The following is a 19,474-nucleotide window of genomic DNA, read 5'->3' as shown; positions in this document are numbered from 1 at the left end:
AAGGACCAACTCTATCATGTCAACCTGCTGAAGAAGTACCATGAAAGAGAGGAGAGTGTGGCTTTGATGGCAGTGGAGGACGAGAGGAAAAAGGAGGCCCCTGTACAGGTACGCCGTGGCGGCTCCTGCCGGAGCAGTCGAGACAGCTAGACAAGCTGATTATGCAAGTCGGCAGGGTATTCTCCTCCTCCCCTGGACGAATAGAGGTCCTGTTTCAGCATATCCACACTGAGCCAGGCAAAAAGGTGCATATCCGGCCATACCGGATACCCGAGGTCCGCCGAGCCATCGCTAAGAACGAGGTAAGTGAGATGCTGAGGGTGATCGAGCCGTCTACGAGCGAGTGGTCTAGTCCCAAAGTCCTGGTCCCCAAACCCGACGGTAGTGTGAGGCTCTGCACCGACTTTAGGGGGCTTAAACGCCATCTCTAGGTTCGTCGCGTATCCGCGTGGATGAACTCTTGGAGCGCTTGGGAAAGGCCAAGTTCATCACCACCCTGGATCTGACGAAGGGATATTGGCAAGTGCCGGTGGTTCCAGACGAAGAGGGATGTCCGCGCCTTCTTGGGAATAACGGGATATTATCGTAGTTTCATCCCTAGATATGCCACCATTGCCAACCCCTCACAAATCTCATCAAGAAAAACCTGCCAAACCTTGTAGCGTGGAAGGAGGGAGACGGAAAACGCCTTCCAGTTGCTAAAAGATAGCCTGTGCTCTGATCCCGTCCTGCAGAGAGCCTGTGCTCTGATCCCGTCCTGCAGGCTCCCATCTTCTCTCAAGAGTTCATTGTACAGGTAGACGCCTCGGATACGGGGCTCAGGGCCGTCCTGGCTCAGGGTGAAGGCGAAGCAGAGAGGCCTATTATCTTCAGTAGGAATAGGCCTCTCTGTAGGAAGCTCAGTAGGAAGCAGGAAGCTCAGTGACCGGGATCAGAGATATGCTACCGTAGAGAAAGAGGCCCTAGCCATTAAGTGGGCCCTCGATTATCTCCGGTACTACCTACTCGGGCGTAGGTTGGCCCTCGTTACCACGCTCCCTTCACTTGGATGGCCAGTAAGAGAAACAATAACAACAGAATAGCCAGATGGTTTCTTGCATTACCACCATTCTCTTTCCGTGTCATCCACAGGGCCGGATCGAGGAACGGGAATGCGGACGTGCTGTCCCAACGCGACCAAGACAGTGCGTCTGGCGCCCGGCCCTCCAGTCCGGTCCTGAGGTGGGAGGTATGTGCCCACTGCTAGTAGTAGCCTATTCGTGGGTCTGTTAACATGACTGTGCAGGGGCACAGCCATTGGTGGGCCTGGGAGGGCATAAACCCACCCACTTGGGAGCCAGGCCCATCCACTGGAAAGCCCATCCAATCAGAATTATTTTTCTCCACAAAAGGGCTTTATTACAGAGAGAAATACTCCTCAGTTTCATCAGCAGTCCGGATGGCTGGTCTCAGACGATGTGGAGATCCTGGGCTGGTGTTGTTATACGTGGTCTGCGGTTGTGAGACCGGTTGGATGTACTGCCAAATTTTCTAAAATGATGTTGGAGGCGGCTTATGGTAGAGAACTTAACATTAAATTCTCTGGTAACGGCTCCAGTGGATATTCCTGCAGTCAGCATGCCAATTGCACCCTCCCTCAAAACTTGAGACTTCCATGTTGCGTTTTTTTATATTTTTAGGGAAAAAATATTTCACATTCTTTTTTACTTTACCCAAAAATATCATGACATTAGTGATAGTCAAAATGTTAAAAATGTGTGAATGTCTAAATCAGAAAAATTGCCATTTAATCAGCAGTGTTGGACCCTTTTGACAACGGTGAGATGTTACTGATGTACTTTGTGTCTGTCTCCAATGTAAAGAAAAAAGTTTGGGACTTCCACACAAAATTACTTCTTTACTTATTTTAGGTTGAAGGAAATGTGTAGGTCTCATTCTGTATCATACAGCTATTAAGGTTATACATTTACAACCACCTGCACGATAGGAATCCAGAGATGTCTGTCTTGAGTGTCCTAGAACTGTCTAGTTTTTTGTGTTCTGACTTATAAAACAGAATGTTTTAAAACTGTCCTCAGGTCGTTGAGGCTTATAAAACAGAATGAAATGTTTGAAAACTGTCCTCAGGTCATTGAGGGATCTGATACAATTTCATAGCAAGGCGGTTTTATCAAGTGGAGGTTTCATTCAGGTCTCTTTTGAATCAACACTTTCTTTGGCAGGAGAAAAAACCAAAGTCGGAGGAACCAGAGACGTCCCAAACCAGCAAGACGACACCTCTGCTCCCAGATTGGAAAGAGTTTTACCAAGTTAGGAAGACTGAAAAGACATGAGAGGGGACACACAGGAGAGAAGCCACACCATTGTGCCCAGTGTGGAAAGAGTTTTAAAGCATTAGGAAAGCTGAACGCTCATGAGCAAATACATACAGGAGAGAAGCCATACCATTGCTCCCAGTGTGGAAAGAGTTTTAACCGGTTAGGAAACATGAAATCTCATGTGCGAGTACACACAGGGGAGAAGCCTTACCACTGCTCATTGTGTGGAACTAGGTTTGCCAAGTTAGGAGCCCTGAAATCTCATCAGCAAATACACACAGGGGAGAAGCCTTACCACTGCTCCCATTGTGGAAAGCGTCTTAACAGGTTAGACACCCTGAAAAAGACATGAGAAGGCACACACAGGAGTGAAGCCACACCATTGCGCCCAGTGTGGAAAGCGTTTTAACCACTTAGGAAACATGAAAGCTCATGAGCGAATACACACAGGGGAGAAGCCTTTCCATTGCTCCCACTGTGGAAAGAATTTTAAACGGTTAGACACCCTGAAAAGTCATGAGAGAATCCACACAGGGGAGAAGCCTTACCACTGCTCCCAGTGTGGAAAGAGTTTTAGCCATTTAGGAAACCTGACAGCTCATGTGCGAATCCACACGGGGAGAAGCCTTACCACTGCTCCCAGTGTGGAAAGCATTTTAGCCAGTTAAGAAAGCTGAAACAACACATGAGACTGCACACAGGGGAGAAGCCTTACAAACTCTCAGTCTGAGGGAAGACATATTACTCATCACAGTCACTTAAAAGTAATGCGAGAATCCACATAGGAGAGAATAATTACTTCTAGTGTGTAAATTGATATTTCACATCACAAAGTTCATGAGAACATACACAGTGCTCCCATTGTCTTATATTGTTGACATGAGAATGTATTTACTTGTTTATTCCATATGACATTTAATTATACTAAGTATACTTAAAAATATATTTGTATGATTTTATTAGAAAACATGAATTGAGTATGGAGTGTCAGTTTGAATATAGAGTAGATCAGATTCCATGTGTTTAAATTGTCCTTTTTAAACTCTGACTGTGTGTGTTTATCTGGGTGTGTCATTCCTCCAGCATTACAGATAATCAAGTGATATTTGGATGTGATGCATTTGCTCCATGGCATTGTTGGCCCACTGATGATTTAATGAAATAAATGTTCCCTGACTCTGTAATGGAACATTTTCATTGTATGTGTCCACATATCTGAGTTACATATGGAGTATATCTTGCTACATTTGCACACACTGCATATATATTTTCTGTTGTATTTTTGACTTTATGTTTTGTTTTACCCCATATGTCACTCTGTGTTGTTGTTTTTATCGCACTGCTTTGCTTTGCTTTATCTTGGGCAGGCCGCAGTTGTAAATGTTCTCAACTGGCTTACCTGGTTAAATAAAGGTGAAATACATTTTTTTGACTAACCTTGTGAAACTGTCCTATTATAATCTCCTGTTCTTGGGAGTATCATCCTGTGTTGCAAACCAGCATGCCCCCAAGTCCTTGTATAAATAAAGTCCGGCCCAGGAACAGGAAACTTTAAAGAAATGTGCTCATCACCCAATGCTTTGGAATTCATACTGTCTACACTGCACTGTGTAACTATGTTATTCTCTCTGAGCTCAGAAATAAAGAATCTTGGTTTGACTTAGACTCCAGCAGATCCTTATTTTATCATATCCACCACAACTCACCCACGGATTGCTGTTTCATAATTGTCTCAATGAAGAGTTCCTCGTTGGACTTTGCCACTGGTTGAATAAATATTGTTTCCATGTCATTTCAACAAAACAAATCCATGTGATGTTGTTAGATCAATGTGGAAAATGGATTGGATTTGTAAAAAGCCATCAACATAAGGTATTTTTATTTATTTTTCACTGACCTAAATCCAATGACAGTTGACATTTTGTGTTGATTTCATGTTGAATTCACTTTAGTTGACTCAATTAAATGTAAATAGAAACTAGATGTTGAACTGACGTCTTTGCCCAGTGGGCTGGTTTGAATAAGCGGCAGGTGTTGGATCAATATCCACGCAATTTACCACAGATTTTCATGTGAATATTCTAAAATCTGCATAAAACAACAAACACATTTTCCCAACAGAAATATTTCCATCAAACAGACTTATTGCGGATAAAAGGCTTTGCGTGACGTAGTGCACAAAAAATTACTTTTGCTGTTAAATTGTCATGTACCGAATGAAAAATACAAGTTAAATGGGTTAAATAAGTCCAATAAGGACCACACAACATATCATCGCGTGACTCCAAGTTAACTTCGATTTGATGGTTATTATATCAATATTTGCGAATAAAGGAGTTTCCACCGCCATTTCTCGCTTATACATTTTTACAGACACATAAAGACCCCACCATGTAAAACGAACGAACAAATTGTCTGTCGGCATTTATACAATTGTACCCGCATATCCTGTTTCCATCAGCCCCGTCATTACTTTTGAAATGGTTGGATCAACATCAACCTTCATGATATGGATGAAGCCTGATTTGGAATGTCTCAGTAGTTCTATCTGGCTCCGTAGTACACCCCTCTGATAATCAAGTGATATTTACATGTGATGCATTTGCTCCATTGTTTACATTTAAGTTGGTGGGCCACTCTGATGATTTATATCTTACAGATTGGGGCTTTAAAGGAATAGTATGGTGACATCTTAGTGTGGCTTGAAATAAATAGGATTATTAATCAAAAACTTCTATAGCAACAATACACTGCGGCTTTGACGTCAAGAAGAGAACTGGCTGATGGGTGGTGGTGCTACTCTATAGGTAAGGCTGTCCAGTCCAATATGAATGTTCAATACACACAAAAAGGTTGATCGGTAGCCAGTTAACTAGCTGTACAGGCCAATATGAATGTTCAATACACACAATAGGTTGATCAGTAGCCAGTTAGCTAGCTGTCCAGTCCAATATGAATGTTCAATACACACAATAGGTTGACTGTGGAGGTGATTTCCCACAGTCAAATTCCTGCAATGAGAGCTAAGACTAATATTTGTGTAAACTATACATCTGTGGTTGTCACTGAGTTGGTTGATATCCCATTTCATGGGGTCACACTCTATAGTTAAGGCTGTCCCTATAGAAAGTCTACACCCCCTTGAACTTTTTTTTCCACATTTCGCTGCCTTACAATTCAATCTAAAAGGGATTAAATTAGATTTTATAGAACAATTATAATTGGATAAGTCCGTCCCCCACCCGAGTTAATACTTGGTGGAAGCCATTACAGTTGTGAATAATTTTCATTAAGATTCTACCAACTTTGCGCAAAATACTTCCAGTTGATGTCAAAATTGCTCATTGGATGGACAGCGATATTGAAACCTGAGTTTCTCTTATCTTTTCAGCAGATTTAAGTCAGGACTGAGAACAGACCTCTTAGGAACACTCAACAAGTCTTTGAAAGCCATTCTGGTGTGTCTTTTGCATAAACATTTGTGTAATTGCAAGAAAAATAAAACCCTATCCCAGGGGTTTTCAGAAGACTGAGGTGGGTTTTCTTCTGCCGGTGACAAGCATACCCATAACATGATGCTTCCACCACAATACTTATTGTGTGGTTAATGTGTGGTCTATCTCAGGTCATCAGACTGTTGAATAGTCACCACTAGCCGGCCTCCGCCCAGTACCCTGCCCTGAACTTTAGTCACTGTTACTAGCTGTCTACCACCCAGTACTCAACCCTGTATTCTAGTCAAGGCTCATCCTATAAAAAACTGCTGTAGACACCTTTTTATATTCATATACGGTCCATAATGTCTATGCACACCATCATATACATTGTAAACAAACTGTATATATTTATATACCAGACTCTGACATTGCTCATTCTACTATTTCTATATTTCTTCATCCTTAAAATAAATTGTGGGGATTTGCGTGTATTGTTTTGTATTGTTAGATATTCCTGCACTGTTTCAGTACACCTGAACATCTGAAATATGCGTATGGCTGTGGGAATGAAGATCAGACAGTGAAGAGACTCCAGGGATGGTGATGAAGGCTGTAGGAATGAAGATCAGACAGTGAAGAGACTCCAGGGACGGTGATGAAGGCTGTGGGAATGAAGATCAGACAGTGAAGAGACTCCAGGGACGGTGATGAAGGCTGTGGGAATGAAGATCAGACAGTGAAGAGACTCCAGGGACGGTGATGAAGGCTGTGGGAATGAAGATCAGACAGTGAAGAGACTCCAGGGACGGTGATGAAGGCTGTGGGAATGAAGATATTTTTTCATTTTTAATGGAATTGACCCCAACCCTGACTAAAACTGAATATTATTTCTGCCTGTCTCCAAACCACAGCACTTTTGACACCACTGCCAGCCTGTTCCTGATATTCTGGTCTACATACATCAATGCTGAATGGCTGTGAGAGCCCACCCTCCTCTGGCCAAGATCTGCACTCTCCAATCCCCAGCCAAATAAAAACCAACATAACTTCCTGTAGGCAGTGTAGCATAACTTCCTGTAGGCAGTGCAGCATAACTTCCTGTAGGCAGTGTAGCATAACTTCCTGTAGGCAGTGCAGCATAACTTCCTGTAGGCAGTGTAGCATAACTTCCTGTAGACAGTGTAGCATAACTTCCTATAGGCAGTGTAGCATAACTTCCTGTAGACAGTGTAGCATAACTTCCTGTAGGCAGTGCAGCATAACTTCCTGTAGGCAGTGTAGCATAACTTCCTGTAGGCAGTGTGTAGCATAACTTCCTGTAGGCAGTGTAGCATAACTTCCTGTAGGCAGTGTGTAGCATAACTTCCTGTAGGCAGTGTAACATGACTTCCTGTAGGCAGTGTAACATAACTTCCTGTAGGCAGTGCAGCATCATTTCCTGTGAAAGTAATGAAATAAATGACATGGAATTTAAAGGTGTGGTATTTCCTTCTGAGTATGTGATCAAAAGCTACTATAAAAATGACATTGGCAATTAAGTATGGTAAACTAAGAAAACAATCAACATTCCCAGCATGGAGTGCAACCTCGGAACAAATACTTATTTACAATGACGGCCTGGCAAGAGGCAAAATGCCTCCTGTGGGGCAGTAAGAATTAAGATATCTGGTTATTTTAAAATGACTTTTCATGAAGTTATTAGCAAGAATAAACAATGTAATTATTCTTTTCCAAAACTGATGACCCAACCCAGTCAGCAGATGGCGCTGTGACATACATTATTAAAGTGGCCAGTGATCCCATGACTATGTATATAGGGCAGCAGCCTCTAAGGTGCAGGGTTGAGTAACTGGGTGGTAGCCGGCTAGTGATGGCTATTTAACAGTCTGATGGCCTTGAGATTGAAAAACAGCTTCTGTCTCCCAGCTTTGATGCACTTGTACTGACTTCGCCTTCTGGATGATAGCGGGGTGAACAGGCCGTGGCTCTGGTGGTTGATGTCCTTGATTATCTTTTTGGCCTTCCTGTGACATTGGGTGCTGTAGGTGTCCTGGAGGGCAGGCAGTGTGCCCCCAGTGATGCGCTGGGCAGACCGCACCACCCTCTGGAGAGCCCTGCAGTTGCGGGTGGTGCAGTTGCCGTACCAGGCGGTGATACAGCCCGACAGGATGCTCTCAATTGTGCATCTGTAAAAGTTTGTGAGGGTCTTAGGGGCCAAGCCAAATTTCTTCAGCCTCCTGAGGTTGAAGAGGGGCCGGTGCGCATTCGTCACCACACTGTCTGTGTGGGTGGACCATTTTAGATCGTCAGTGATGTGTACGCCGAGGAACTTGAATCTTTTCACCTTCTCCACTGTGCTCCCGTCGACGTGTATAGGGCGTGCTCTCTCTGCTGTCTCCTGAAGTCCACGACAAGCTCCTTTGTTTTGTTGATGTTGAGGGAGAGGTTATTTTCCTGGCACCACTCCGCCAGGGTCCTCACCTCCCTGTAGGCTGTCTTGTCGTTGTTGGTACTCAAGCCTACTACTGTTGTGTCGTCTGAAAACTTGATGATTGAGTTGGAGGCGTGCTTGGCCACACAGTCATGGGTGAGCAGGGACTACAGGAGAGGGCTGAGCACGCACCCTCGTGGGGCCCCAGTGTTAGATCAGCAAAGTGGAGGTGTTGTTTCCTACCTTCACCACCTGGGGGAGGCCCGTCAGGAAGTCCAGGATCCAGTTGCACAGGGCGGGGTTCAGACCCAGGGCCCCAAGCTTAATGATGAGCTTGGAGGGTACTATGGTGTTGAAGGCTGAGCTATAGTCAATGAACAGCATTCTTACATAGGTATTCCTCTTGTCTAGATGGATATAGGGCAGTGTGCAGTGCGATGGCGATTTCATCGTCTGTGGATCTATTGGGGCGGTATTGAAGTGGGTCTAGGGTGTCAGGAAAGGTAGAGGTGATATGATCCTTAACTAGCCTCTCAAAGCACTTTATGATGACAGAAGTGAGTGTTACGGGGTGATAGTCATTGAGTTCAGTTACCTTTGCTTTCTTGGGTACAGGAACAATGGTGGACATCTTGAAGCAAGTGGGGACAGCAGACTGGGATAGGGAGAGATTGAATATGTCCGTAAACACTCCAGCCAGCTGGTCTGCGCATGCTCTGAGGATGCGGCTAGGGGATGCCGTCTGAGCTGGCAGCCTTGCGAGGGTTAACACGCTTAAATGTATTACTCACATCGGCCACGGAGAACGAGAGTCCACAGTCCTTGGGAGTGGACCGCGTTGGTGGCACTGTGTTATCCTCAAAGCGGGCGAAGAAGGTGTTTAGCTTGTCCGAAAGCAAGACGTCGGTGCCCGCAACGTGGCTGGTTTTCCCTTTGTAATCCATGATTGTCTGTAGACCCTGCCACATACGTCTCGTGTCTGAGCCGTTGAATTGCGACTCCACTTTGTCTCTGTACTGACATTTTGCCTGTTTGATTGCCTTACGGAGAGAATAACTAAAATGGTTTGTATTCGACCATATTCCCAGTCACCTTGCCATGGTTAAATGCAGTGGTTCGCACTTTCAGTTTTGTGGCGAATGCTATCCACGGTTTCTGGTTTGGGTAGGTTTTAATAGTCACCGTGGGCACAACATCCCCTATACACTTCCTGATGAACTCAATCACCGTGTCCGTGTATATGTCTATGTTATTCTCAGAGGCTACCCGGAACATATCCCAGTCCGCGTGATCAAAACAATCTTGAAGCATGAGGCCGATTAGTCAGACCAGTGTTTAATAGACCTCAGCACGGGTACTTCCTGTTCGAGTTTCTGCCTATAGGAAGGGAGGAGAAAAATGGAGTCGTGATCTGATTTGCCCGAAGGGAGGGCGGGGGAAGGGCTTGTAGGCATTCCGGAAGGGGGAGTAGCCATGATCGAGTGTTTTAGCAGCGCGAGAACTACAGTCAATGTGTTGATAGAACTTCGGTTGCATGTTCCTCAAATTTGCTTTGTTAAAATTCCCAGCTACAATAAATGCAGCCTCAGTTCCTGTACGTTATCACAATCACACCATGAGTAGTTAATTGAGTAGTTAATTATGAAACATACACCACCGCCTTTCTTCTTCCCAGAGAGTTCTTTATTCCTGTCTGCGCAATGTACTGAGAACCTGATAAAGAAATGTGTGAGTAAGATATGACTAAAATGTCACACCCTCAGTTAAACTAATAAGGTATGACTAATTAGAAGACTAGAGCTTAGAGAGTTAATCATATGTGCTTATATAAGATGCATATTTGCCCAGCAACAGAGTATTTGTGTCTTGTGAAACCAGTAAAGGAAGTCTGTGTATGTGTGACCTGATAATCAAGAAAACAGAAGATAACCACATGAGCTAAACCCAGGTGTGAAACAGCTACAAGAGGAAACAAAAGGCTGTTGTGTGAGCTTGCAAGAAGAATATGATAAAGACTGATATGTGTACAGTGGAAAAATACAGCCCGCCTAGAGCGGGGTGGGATTTTTTCGTCTGATGTGTGAGTATAAAAGACTGTGCGCCCATTTTGGGGCAGAGCGCTCTCTGAATAAAGATCAGATAATTGTAAGCTGGGAGACTCTGTCTGTTTATTAGAGATTTACAACCTCTGGGAAACAGATTGAGCAATATAAGAGTTCAGTTTGAAACATTGAGATAGAAATTCTCGTGACAGAACCCAGCTGGCTGTATGGACAGGGACAGTATATCCGGAGAAAGCCATGATTCCGTGAAACAGAGTATGTTACAGTCCCTGATGTCACCCTGAGCTCGTCTACTTTATTGTCCAGAGACAGAACATTAGCGAGTAATATACTCAGAAGCGGTGGATGGTGTGCATGTCTTCTGAGTCGGACTAGAAGTCCACTCAGAATACCTCTTCTCTGCCGGCGGCATCTTGGAGCAGCCTCTGGGATATGTTCAATTGCCCTAGGGGGTACGAACAAAGGATCCATTTCGGGAAAGTGGTATTCCTAGTCATAATGCTGGTATCCAAAAGTTATTTCCGGCTGTATGTAATAACACAAAAAACGTTCAGGGCTAATAATGTAAGAAATAACAAACAAAGTAAACACTGCAAAGTTGCTTAGGAGCTAGAAGCAGAATTTAGAATATGTCTCTTGGGAATATTGAAAGTGCATTCGGAAAGTATTCAGACCCCTTGACTTTATCCACATTTTGTTAACTTACAGCCTTATTCTAAAATTGATTAAATTGTTTTCCCCCCTCATCAATCTACACACAATACCCCATAATGACAAAGCGAAAACAGGTTAGCAGAAATGTTTGCAAATTTATTAAAAAAATTATGAACTGAAATACCTTATTTACATAAGTATTCAGACCCTTTGCTATGAGACTCGAAATTTCAGCGGCATTGACATGATTGGTTGACGGTAGGTGGGGGCAGTACATCCTCCACAACAGCTCCGGATGCCCTGACTTCTGCAGAGGCCGTATCACCGTAAATGATGCATGGTAAATGCAGACGTCGGATTGTCCATGCAGCGTCCAGATAGATACACAACGCCCTTCTCTCTCCAGAATGCACTCTCTCCCGCCAATTTGTGCACATTCATTGTTTCATAACTTCATTGTGTGAATTGTTTGTGTTTGATTGCTAGTGTCTATCAATTCCCCAAAGTATGAATGGATGCCTTCTGCAGAGGCCGTATCATCGGATGCCCTGACTATTTTTACATAGTTGGCAATGGAAGTTACTTTTTAGGTTTGTATCATTTTCCATTAGATTTGGATAGAATTTTGATTAACCACATGACAACGATTTAGAGATATGAACACGTTATTATAAATGAAATGAAAATGTTCCACGAAAATGTGCATATGAAAACCATAACTGGCACGCAGATCGGTAGAAATGGTAAGATAAATATGCATTCCACATGAGAAAGGTTGCAGACTCTCGTTTAGCCTATTACCGGCAACTTCAGGAGAGTAACGGCAGAATCTGTGAAAGCCAGCAGGACAGGGAGGAGAATGGTTGGGTCAGGTTAAAACATCTTCTGGGTAGGACCCTTCATCTCAATTTCCGCCTAAAATGACCCAAATCTAACTGCCTGTAACTCAGGACCTAAAGCAAGGATATGCATATTCTTGATAGTATTTTAAAGGAAACACTTTTAAAGTTTGTGGAGATGTGAAATTCATGTAGGAGAATATAACACATCTGGTAAAAGATTATCAAATGCAAAAGAAAGGCCATACATTGAGACAGGAAGCTGGGGGTCATTTAGATGTTGTCCACAACAGGGCAACTGTGTGTGCAAAGATTCAGACAGATTCATTCATGAATGAGAGAGCTACATGATATTTAGCATGGAGAGCTACATGATATTTAGCATGGAGAGCTACATGATATTTAGCATGGAGAGCTACATGATATGTAGCATGGAGAGCTACATGATATTTAGCATGGAGAGCTACATGATATTTAGCATGGAGAGCTACATGATATTTAGCATGGAGAGCTACATGATATTTAGCATGGAGAGCTACATGATATTTAGCATGGAGAGCTACATGATATTTAGCATGGAGAGCTACATGATATTTAGCATGGAGAGCTACATGATATTTAGCATGGAGAGCTACATGATATTTAGCATGGAGAGCTACATAATATTTAGCATGGAGAGCTACATAATATGTAGTATGGAGACTCCCAGGTGTCCCTCATGAGTTTGCCTAAATGTACCCAAGTGGCCGAATTGGTCAATTTTCAAGTACATAACTATAGAGAACATAACAAAAATGCTATGGTAATAAAACATTTAAAAAGTTCACACACTCCCAGGAATGTCATACATGATGCATCATTAGCTTCCCTACGTAAAAGGAACTAACAGGAGACGAGAACCCCTGATCCAAAGCCTCCCAACACAGAAGGGAACTATTTAAGATAAGGGCCAAGTTAGCAGCACAACACTGAACACAACACAAACCACACACACAGTGGAGAGAAAAAACAAAACAATTTACACACCATTTACAATTTAGAGTATGTAGAACTACCCACAGTCCTCTACACAAGACTGAGCTCCTGATGCCAAGTCCCATAGCAGTCTCTTTCCGCTGTGAAGCAGAGGGTAACGGCACAAGTTGTGCAGGTGATGGGAGATTTCTTGTGGCACAGAATACAACGACGCCTCCCCGCTGTGCTCTTTTGGCCCTGAGGCACATTCAGGTCTGCACTTCTGTATTTCGGCAGGTGAACACCACCGGTGGCAGGAGCAGAGGGGACAGAAGGTGCCGCCGCGGTGGACTTTGTGCCGTAGTCAGCAAGCTCCTGGACGAGCAGCTCTCTGAAGGCCAGCTGTGTTATGGGGGTCTGTCCGCAGCTCTTAGCCATTTCCTTCTGGAGGATGAATGCATTCACCACAGCAATGTCGATGAAGTGATAGAACAATGTCTTGTACCATTTCATTTTCTTGTGTAGAACGTTGTTGTAGCCTATCAGCGTGTCTGACAGGTCCACACCTCCCATGCTCTTGTTGTAATCCTTTACAGCAGCTGGAACGGGGACATTTTTCTTGATCCATGCCCCATTAGCGTCCTTCACGCGCCTGCTGACGTGATCGCCACTGTACGATTTGTGGATACTGGAGCACATGACCACCTCTCTGGTATCCATCCACTTTACAAAGAGCAGGTCATCTTTACGAATCCATCGCATGGCACCCCTACCAGCCCTCTTAGGCATGTCGTTTACTTTTGTTTTGGGAAAACCCACTCTGTTGGGACCAATGGCGCCACAAGACCATACATTCAGTTTCCTCAGGTCTGTAAACAGGGTAGGGCTTGTGTAAAAGTTGTCCACAAACAGTTTGTAGCCTGTCCCCAGCAGTGGAAAATCCAATAATTCCATAACGGAATCATAACTAAGTCCCTTACCGGTGGCCGAGACGGATTTCCCTCGTAAACAAAACAATTCCAAGTGTAGGCACACACAGAATCGGCCAAAACAAACAGTTTGTAAGCACATTTTGTTGGCTTGTTTCGCATATGTTGTTTGAGGTTAATTATATCCTTTGAGGCTACCATCCTCTCATCTATGGACAGGTTCTGGGCGGGGTGAAAATGGGTCTTGCAGGCCTCAACAATGCTGGAGTACAGAGGTTTGATTTTGCAGAGCCTGTCAAAGCTCGCTGTGCCCCTCTTCTTCTCATTGTCGTCGTCAGCTTGTGGGTCACTGATATGAAGCGCCCACCAGATAGTCAGAAACCTGGTACAAGACATGACAGAGGTGGGGAAAGGCAGTTGGTGGAGTCTTGAGCTTCTCCAGTAGTCCTTCACGTTTTTCAACTTCACAAGCCCCATGTAAATGACCAGTGAGATGTAACAGTAGAGGTCTTGGATGGAAATGGGCTTCCATGCCTCTTTCTTCCCTGCTTGCTTCTTAGCCCCATACGTGTTGGTGTTAGACACCAGCGAATCAAGAACGGACAAGGAGAAAAACATCTGGAAAAGATGAAGGGGGCTGTACTTCCCAGTCATGTCCAGCTGAGGTCCTGGCTGCCTTTTAGGTCGAAATGTTGGTGGAAGTGGCTCCACGTCATCCTCTAGCACAGTGTGCCAACGTTCCTCTCCCTCTGTGGTAGTTGCAGCTGGTGCACTGGCCCTCATCCGCTTCTGGGCTGGCCTTTTCACACCTGTAGATGGCCGGGCGGTGGTGGGTGTGGAGCCAGAGACAGCAGCAGGGGTCAGACTGGAGGAACCAATTCCTACGTTTGAATGAGTGGGGGATGGAGGACTTGAAAGTGGTCTCTTTGGAGTTGGCTCCCAGAGGTCATCTGAGTCAGAGTCTCTCCAACTATTGAGGATTTAAAAAAAATTCAGTTAGATTTCAAGTTTACTATTACTTATTTTATCTAACCTTTATTTTAGTAGGAGCTCTGAATTAATACTTTACGGATGAGCCCTGCATCAATACATCAAATACACAACACATATCTATAAACATATATCATATAGAAGATGGGTAACACAATCAATATAACAAAATATGTGGACCAATAGGCAATAAGACACTCAAAAACCACAGAATGTCACAGCCAACAGAAGATACACATAGGCTATGCTAATACATTGTATGCCTCAGGTCTAATATATATATATATATATATATATATATATATATATATATATATATATATATATATATATATATATATATATATATATACACATACATATATATATATATACACATACACACACACACACACACACACACACACACACACACACACACACACACTACATACAGTGGGGGAAAAAAAGTATTTAGTCAGCCACCAATTGTGCAAGTTCTCCCACTTAAAAAGATGAGAGAGGCCTGTAATTTTCATCATAGGTACACGTCAACTATGACAGACAAATTGAGAGAAAAAAATTCCAGAAAATCACATTGTAGGATTTTTTAATGAATTTATTTGCAAATTATGGTGGAAAATAAGTATTTGGTCACCTACAAACAAGCAAGATTTCTGGCTCTCACAGACCTGTAACTTATTCTTTAAGAGGCTCCTCTGTCCTCCACTCGTTACCTGTATTAATGGCACCTGTTTGAACTTGTTATCAGTATAAAAGACACCTGTCCACAACCTCAAACAGTCACACTCCAAACTCCACTATGGCCAAGACCAAAGAGCTGTCAAAGGACACCAGAAACAAAATTGTAGACCTGCACCAGGCTGGGAAGATTGAATCTGCAATAGGTAAGCAGCTTGGTTTGAAGAAATCAACTGTGGGAGCAATTATTAGGAAATGGAAGACATACAAGACCACTGATAATCTCCCTCGATCTGGGGCTCCACGCAAGATCTCACCCCGTGGGGTCAAAATGATCACAAGAACGGTGAGCAAAAATCCCAGAACCACACGGGGGGACCTAGTGAATGACCTGCAGAGAGCTGGGACCAAATTAACAAAGCCTACCATCAGTAACACACTACGCCGCCAGGGACTCAAATCCTGCAGTGCCAGATGTGTCCCCCTGCTTAAGCCAGTACATGTCCAGGCCCGTCTGAAGTTTGCTAGAGTGCATTTGGATGATCCAGAAGAGGATTGGGAGAATGTCATATGGTCAGATGAAACCAAAATAGAACTTTCTGGTAAAAACTCAACTCGTCGTGTTTGGAGGACAAAGAATGCTGAGTTGCATCCAAAGAACACCATACCTACTGTGTAGCATGGGGGTTGGAAACATCATGCTTTGGGGCTGTTTTTCTGCAAAGGGACCAGGACGACTGATCCGTGTAAAGGAAAGAATGAATGGGGCCATGTATCGTGAGATTTTGAGTGAAAACCTCCTTCCATCAGCAAGGGCATTGAAGATGAAACGTGGCTGGGTCTTTCAGCATGACAATGATCCCAAACACACCGCCCGGGCAACGAAGGAGTGGCTTCGTAAGAAGCATTTCAAGGTCCTGGAGTGACCTAGCCAGTCTCCAGATCTCAACCCCATAGAAAATCTTTGGAGGGAGTTGAAAGTCCGTGTTGCCCAGCGACAGCCCCAAAACATCACTGCTCTAGAGGAGATCTGCATGGAGGAATGGGCCCAAATACCAGCAACAGTGTGTGAAAACCTTGTGAAGACTTACAGAAAATGTTTGACCTGTGTCATTGCCAACAAAGGGTATATAACAAAGTATTGAGAAACTTTTGTTATTGACCAAATACTTATTTTCCACCATAATTTGCAAATAAATTCATTAAAAATCCTACAATGTGATTTTCTGGATTTTCTTTTCTCAATTTGTCTGTCAAAGTTGACGTGTACCTATGATGAAAATTACAGGCCTCTCATCTTTTTAAGTGGGATAACTTGCACAATTGGTGGCTGACTAAATACTTTTTTCCCCCACTGTATTTCCCTCATTAAAATGCAAATCAATTTATAACATTTTTGACATGCGTTTTTCTGGATTTTGTTGTTGTTATTCTGTCTCTCACTGTTCAAATAAACTTACCATTAAAATTATAGACTGATCATGTCTTTGTCAGTGGGCAAACGTACAAAATCAGCAGGGGATCAAAAACTTTTTTCCCCCCACTGTGTGTGTGTGTATATATATATATATAAAATCAAATAAAAATATCTCAAATGAATATGCAACCATTTAAACAACTGCATTAGCATGAGAAGCAAAAACGTATTTTACTTACTGATCTAAACGTGGATCTTTTCCTTCCAAAAATGTTTCTTCTGCGCTGGAATCAAAAATGTGCTCACTTACAGAGTCCTCATCTATTTGTTCTGTGTCACTCTCCCAGTCAAAACTGTGCTCACTCAACAAGTCCTCATCCATTCGTTCTGTGTCACTCTCCCGCTGGAATCTAAACTGTGCTCCCTCAGAGTCCTCATCCATTCGTTCTGTGTCACTCTCCCAGTCAATTTCTGCAAACAAAATTCGTCAACATTTGTATACTTGGACATCGATTTAGCTTTTCCACTCTTAGTAGCCATGTTTTACTTTTTCAGTTTTGAGAAATATTTGAAGAATAGAACGAATCGCTGCGTAACGTAAACTACCGTGCTTCCTGTTTCCTTTCACCAGAGAACGAACCGCTGGGTAACGTAAACTACCGTGCTTCCTGTTTCCTTTCACCAGAGAATGAACCGCTGGGTAACGTAAACTACCGTGCTTCCTGTTTCCTTTCACCAGAGAATGAACCGCTGCGTAACATAAACTACCGTGCTTCCTGTTTCCTTTCACCAGAGAACGAACACTGCTGCGCACAGCTCTAGATTGATGGCTGTTTGTCGTACAAAGGGTGTTCACATACTGCTGGAAAGCCCAGCTCATTGGCTATCTGGCTAGGTTTCAAAACGATAGGAGGTCATTGGACCAAGACACTGTCAATCAAGTGAACACTGCTCGTCTCATTGGTGAGTAATGATGGCTGACCATGGGCTAATTGACATGTTGTGTAGCAAATACGTAATGTAGAATGCTGAAACAAGTTTGGTTGCCTTCTAGAGTGTCTGAGGATTGCACAGAAACCGAACTTGACCGGGTTAAACAACGTTTTGCCAATTAGATTTAATAAAATTGTTTTGTTGCAAGTTGAAAGAGTTGGAATTCATGCAAAACGCTGTATACAACATGGATCGTATTAGGATATAAAATTGGATTTTATCAAACAAAACTATGCTACATTTTATCTCTGGGACCTCAGGATGACAAATCAGAGCAAGATTACTGAATGTCTGCAGCACTTACTTTGATTAGTAAAATCTGCTCCTTTCTTCTCTTCTCCTCCTCTAACAGTTCCACTCAGCCCCGTTGTTTTCCTGCAGTCCACCAGCCGCACAGACAACCTCTTCAGACCCAGCAGTAAGGTGCTACTGGGAGAGGTACGACACGGGGACTCTGGGAGGGAGGAAGGGCTAGCGTTGTCCTGGTAACCATATAGAGGGGACACAGACACATATCATTATGGATGCTGATGTCACTGTTGTCATATGGTACTTTACAGAAACCCAGCCCAGACCCCGACAGAGCAAGACGTATGCTAGACCAGACCAAGCTGTACCATCTGGTGTTCTGATCTGGAGAGACTCTTCTCTGCCTCGTCAGTATCAGGATGTTGTTGAGGCTCGCCAGAGGATCCATGATAGTCATGTCTCTCTCCTGTGTGAACGAGAACATCAAACAGATGGTAAACTTATGATCTATTACAATCATAGAGTCTTAAAAGAGGCATTAATATATCTAAGCAGGGCCTAAAATGGCCACGTTCAACATGATTTTATAAAATATTGTTTGTGATGCAAATGTAAGGGTCGTTCTCTAAATGGGTGCCCTTTGATATTTTAAGTAGAAATTAAGCACCAATATTGAATTTTAATAGCCAGTTACATTAGATGAGGTGCACTTTAATGTAGACCACATGGAGAATTCAATTTAAAAGTCCCAAAAATAGATGTACCAACGGCAGATTGCCCCTTAAACAATTCCTACAGTACTGAACAACATATTGAAGTATATAACTTCAGTAGAATGCCCATTTAAAACCACACATTAGTTCAAGAACTGCATAGTTTGTGCCCCTGTTTTTAAGACAATACTCACTGGTGTTAATCTGATCTGCTGTCTCCTCCTCCTCTTCTTCTTCTACTTTCACGACAATGTTCAGCGATAGGGCTTCTTTCTCCATACAGCAGACCTCTTCTTCTTTAGCAGGGGAGGAGTAGTTTAGTGAGCTCATGGTCAGGGATGTTAGCATTAGCGACTAGCCTAGTGCTAGGATCAGTATAAATCTTTAACAAGTTTGCAAATTGAACAAGCAAAGTAAGTTAAAGTTAACCAGTAGATACGTCAACAGAAAGGTGTTTAAAACACTGAGATTAGCTAATGTACATAAACATGGTCTAAATATAAATATATGGCGTCAATATTTCGGTTTTATGTTGGCTACCGAGGTGGTTGCTGAAGAAGAGTCCCGTCCAGTCCATTATACGTCACGCAAGAATCATCACCTGAGAGACGCACATCGCCATCTGCTGACTGGAGTGGGTAACGCAGTTTGGAAACAATATTTACTACATCGTTCGTATTGGCAAAGAATGTCGTAATAATTGAACAATAAGCTGATATATTTTCTCTTACGTCTTACAAAGAATACTTTCCTGTACACAGACGTAGAAGCTTAATATGAATATGTAGATTAATAAATACTTCTAT

At 43.2% G+C, this 19,474-nt stretch overlaps 1 protein-coding gene across 1 annotated transcript; it reads right to left on the bottom strand.

The window, feature by feature from the left end:
* Positions 1-13,559: 13,559 nt before the first annotated feature.
* On the bottom strand, positions 13,560-19,232 carry LOC123488352. The gene is made up of 6 exons (XM_045219266.1): positions 18,863-19,232; positions 18,324-18,421; positions 18,011-18,188; positions 16,953-17,184; positions 13,677-14,595; positions 13,560-13,565 (listed from the first exon to the last, which is right to left on the bottom strand). Exons 1-6 carry the CDS (start codon positions 19,014-19,016, stop codon positions 13,560-13,562), a joined length of 1,587 nt encoding a protein of 528 aa, XP_045075201.1. The 5' UTR covers positions 19,017-19,232.
* Between the last annotated feature and the right edge of the window lie 242 nt (positions 19,233-19,474).

The sequence above is a fragment of the Coregonus clupeaformis genome, unplaced genomic scaffold (assembly GCF_020615455.1).
Source record: "Coregonus clupeaformis isolate EN_2021a unplaced genomic scaffold, ASM2061545v1 scaf2206, whole genome shotgun sequence".
Lineage (NCBI taxonomy): Eukaryota > Metazoa > Chordata > Actinopteri > Salmoniformes > Salmonidae > Coregonus > Coregonus clupeaformis.
The sequence above is the reverse complement of the archived record's forward strand: the minus strand, read 5'-3'. Positions and strand labels throughout refer to the sequence as shown.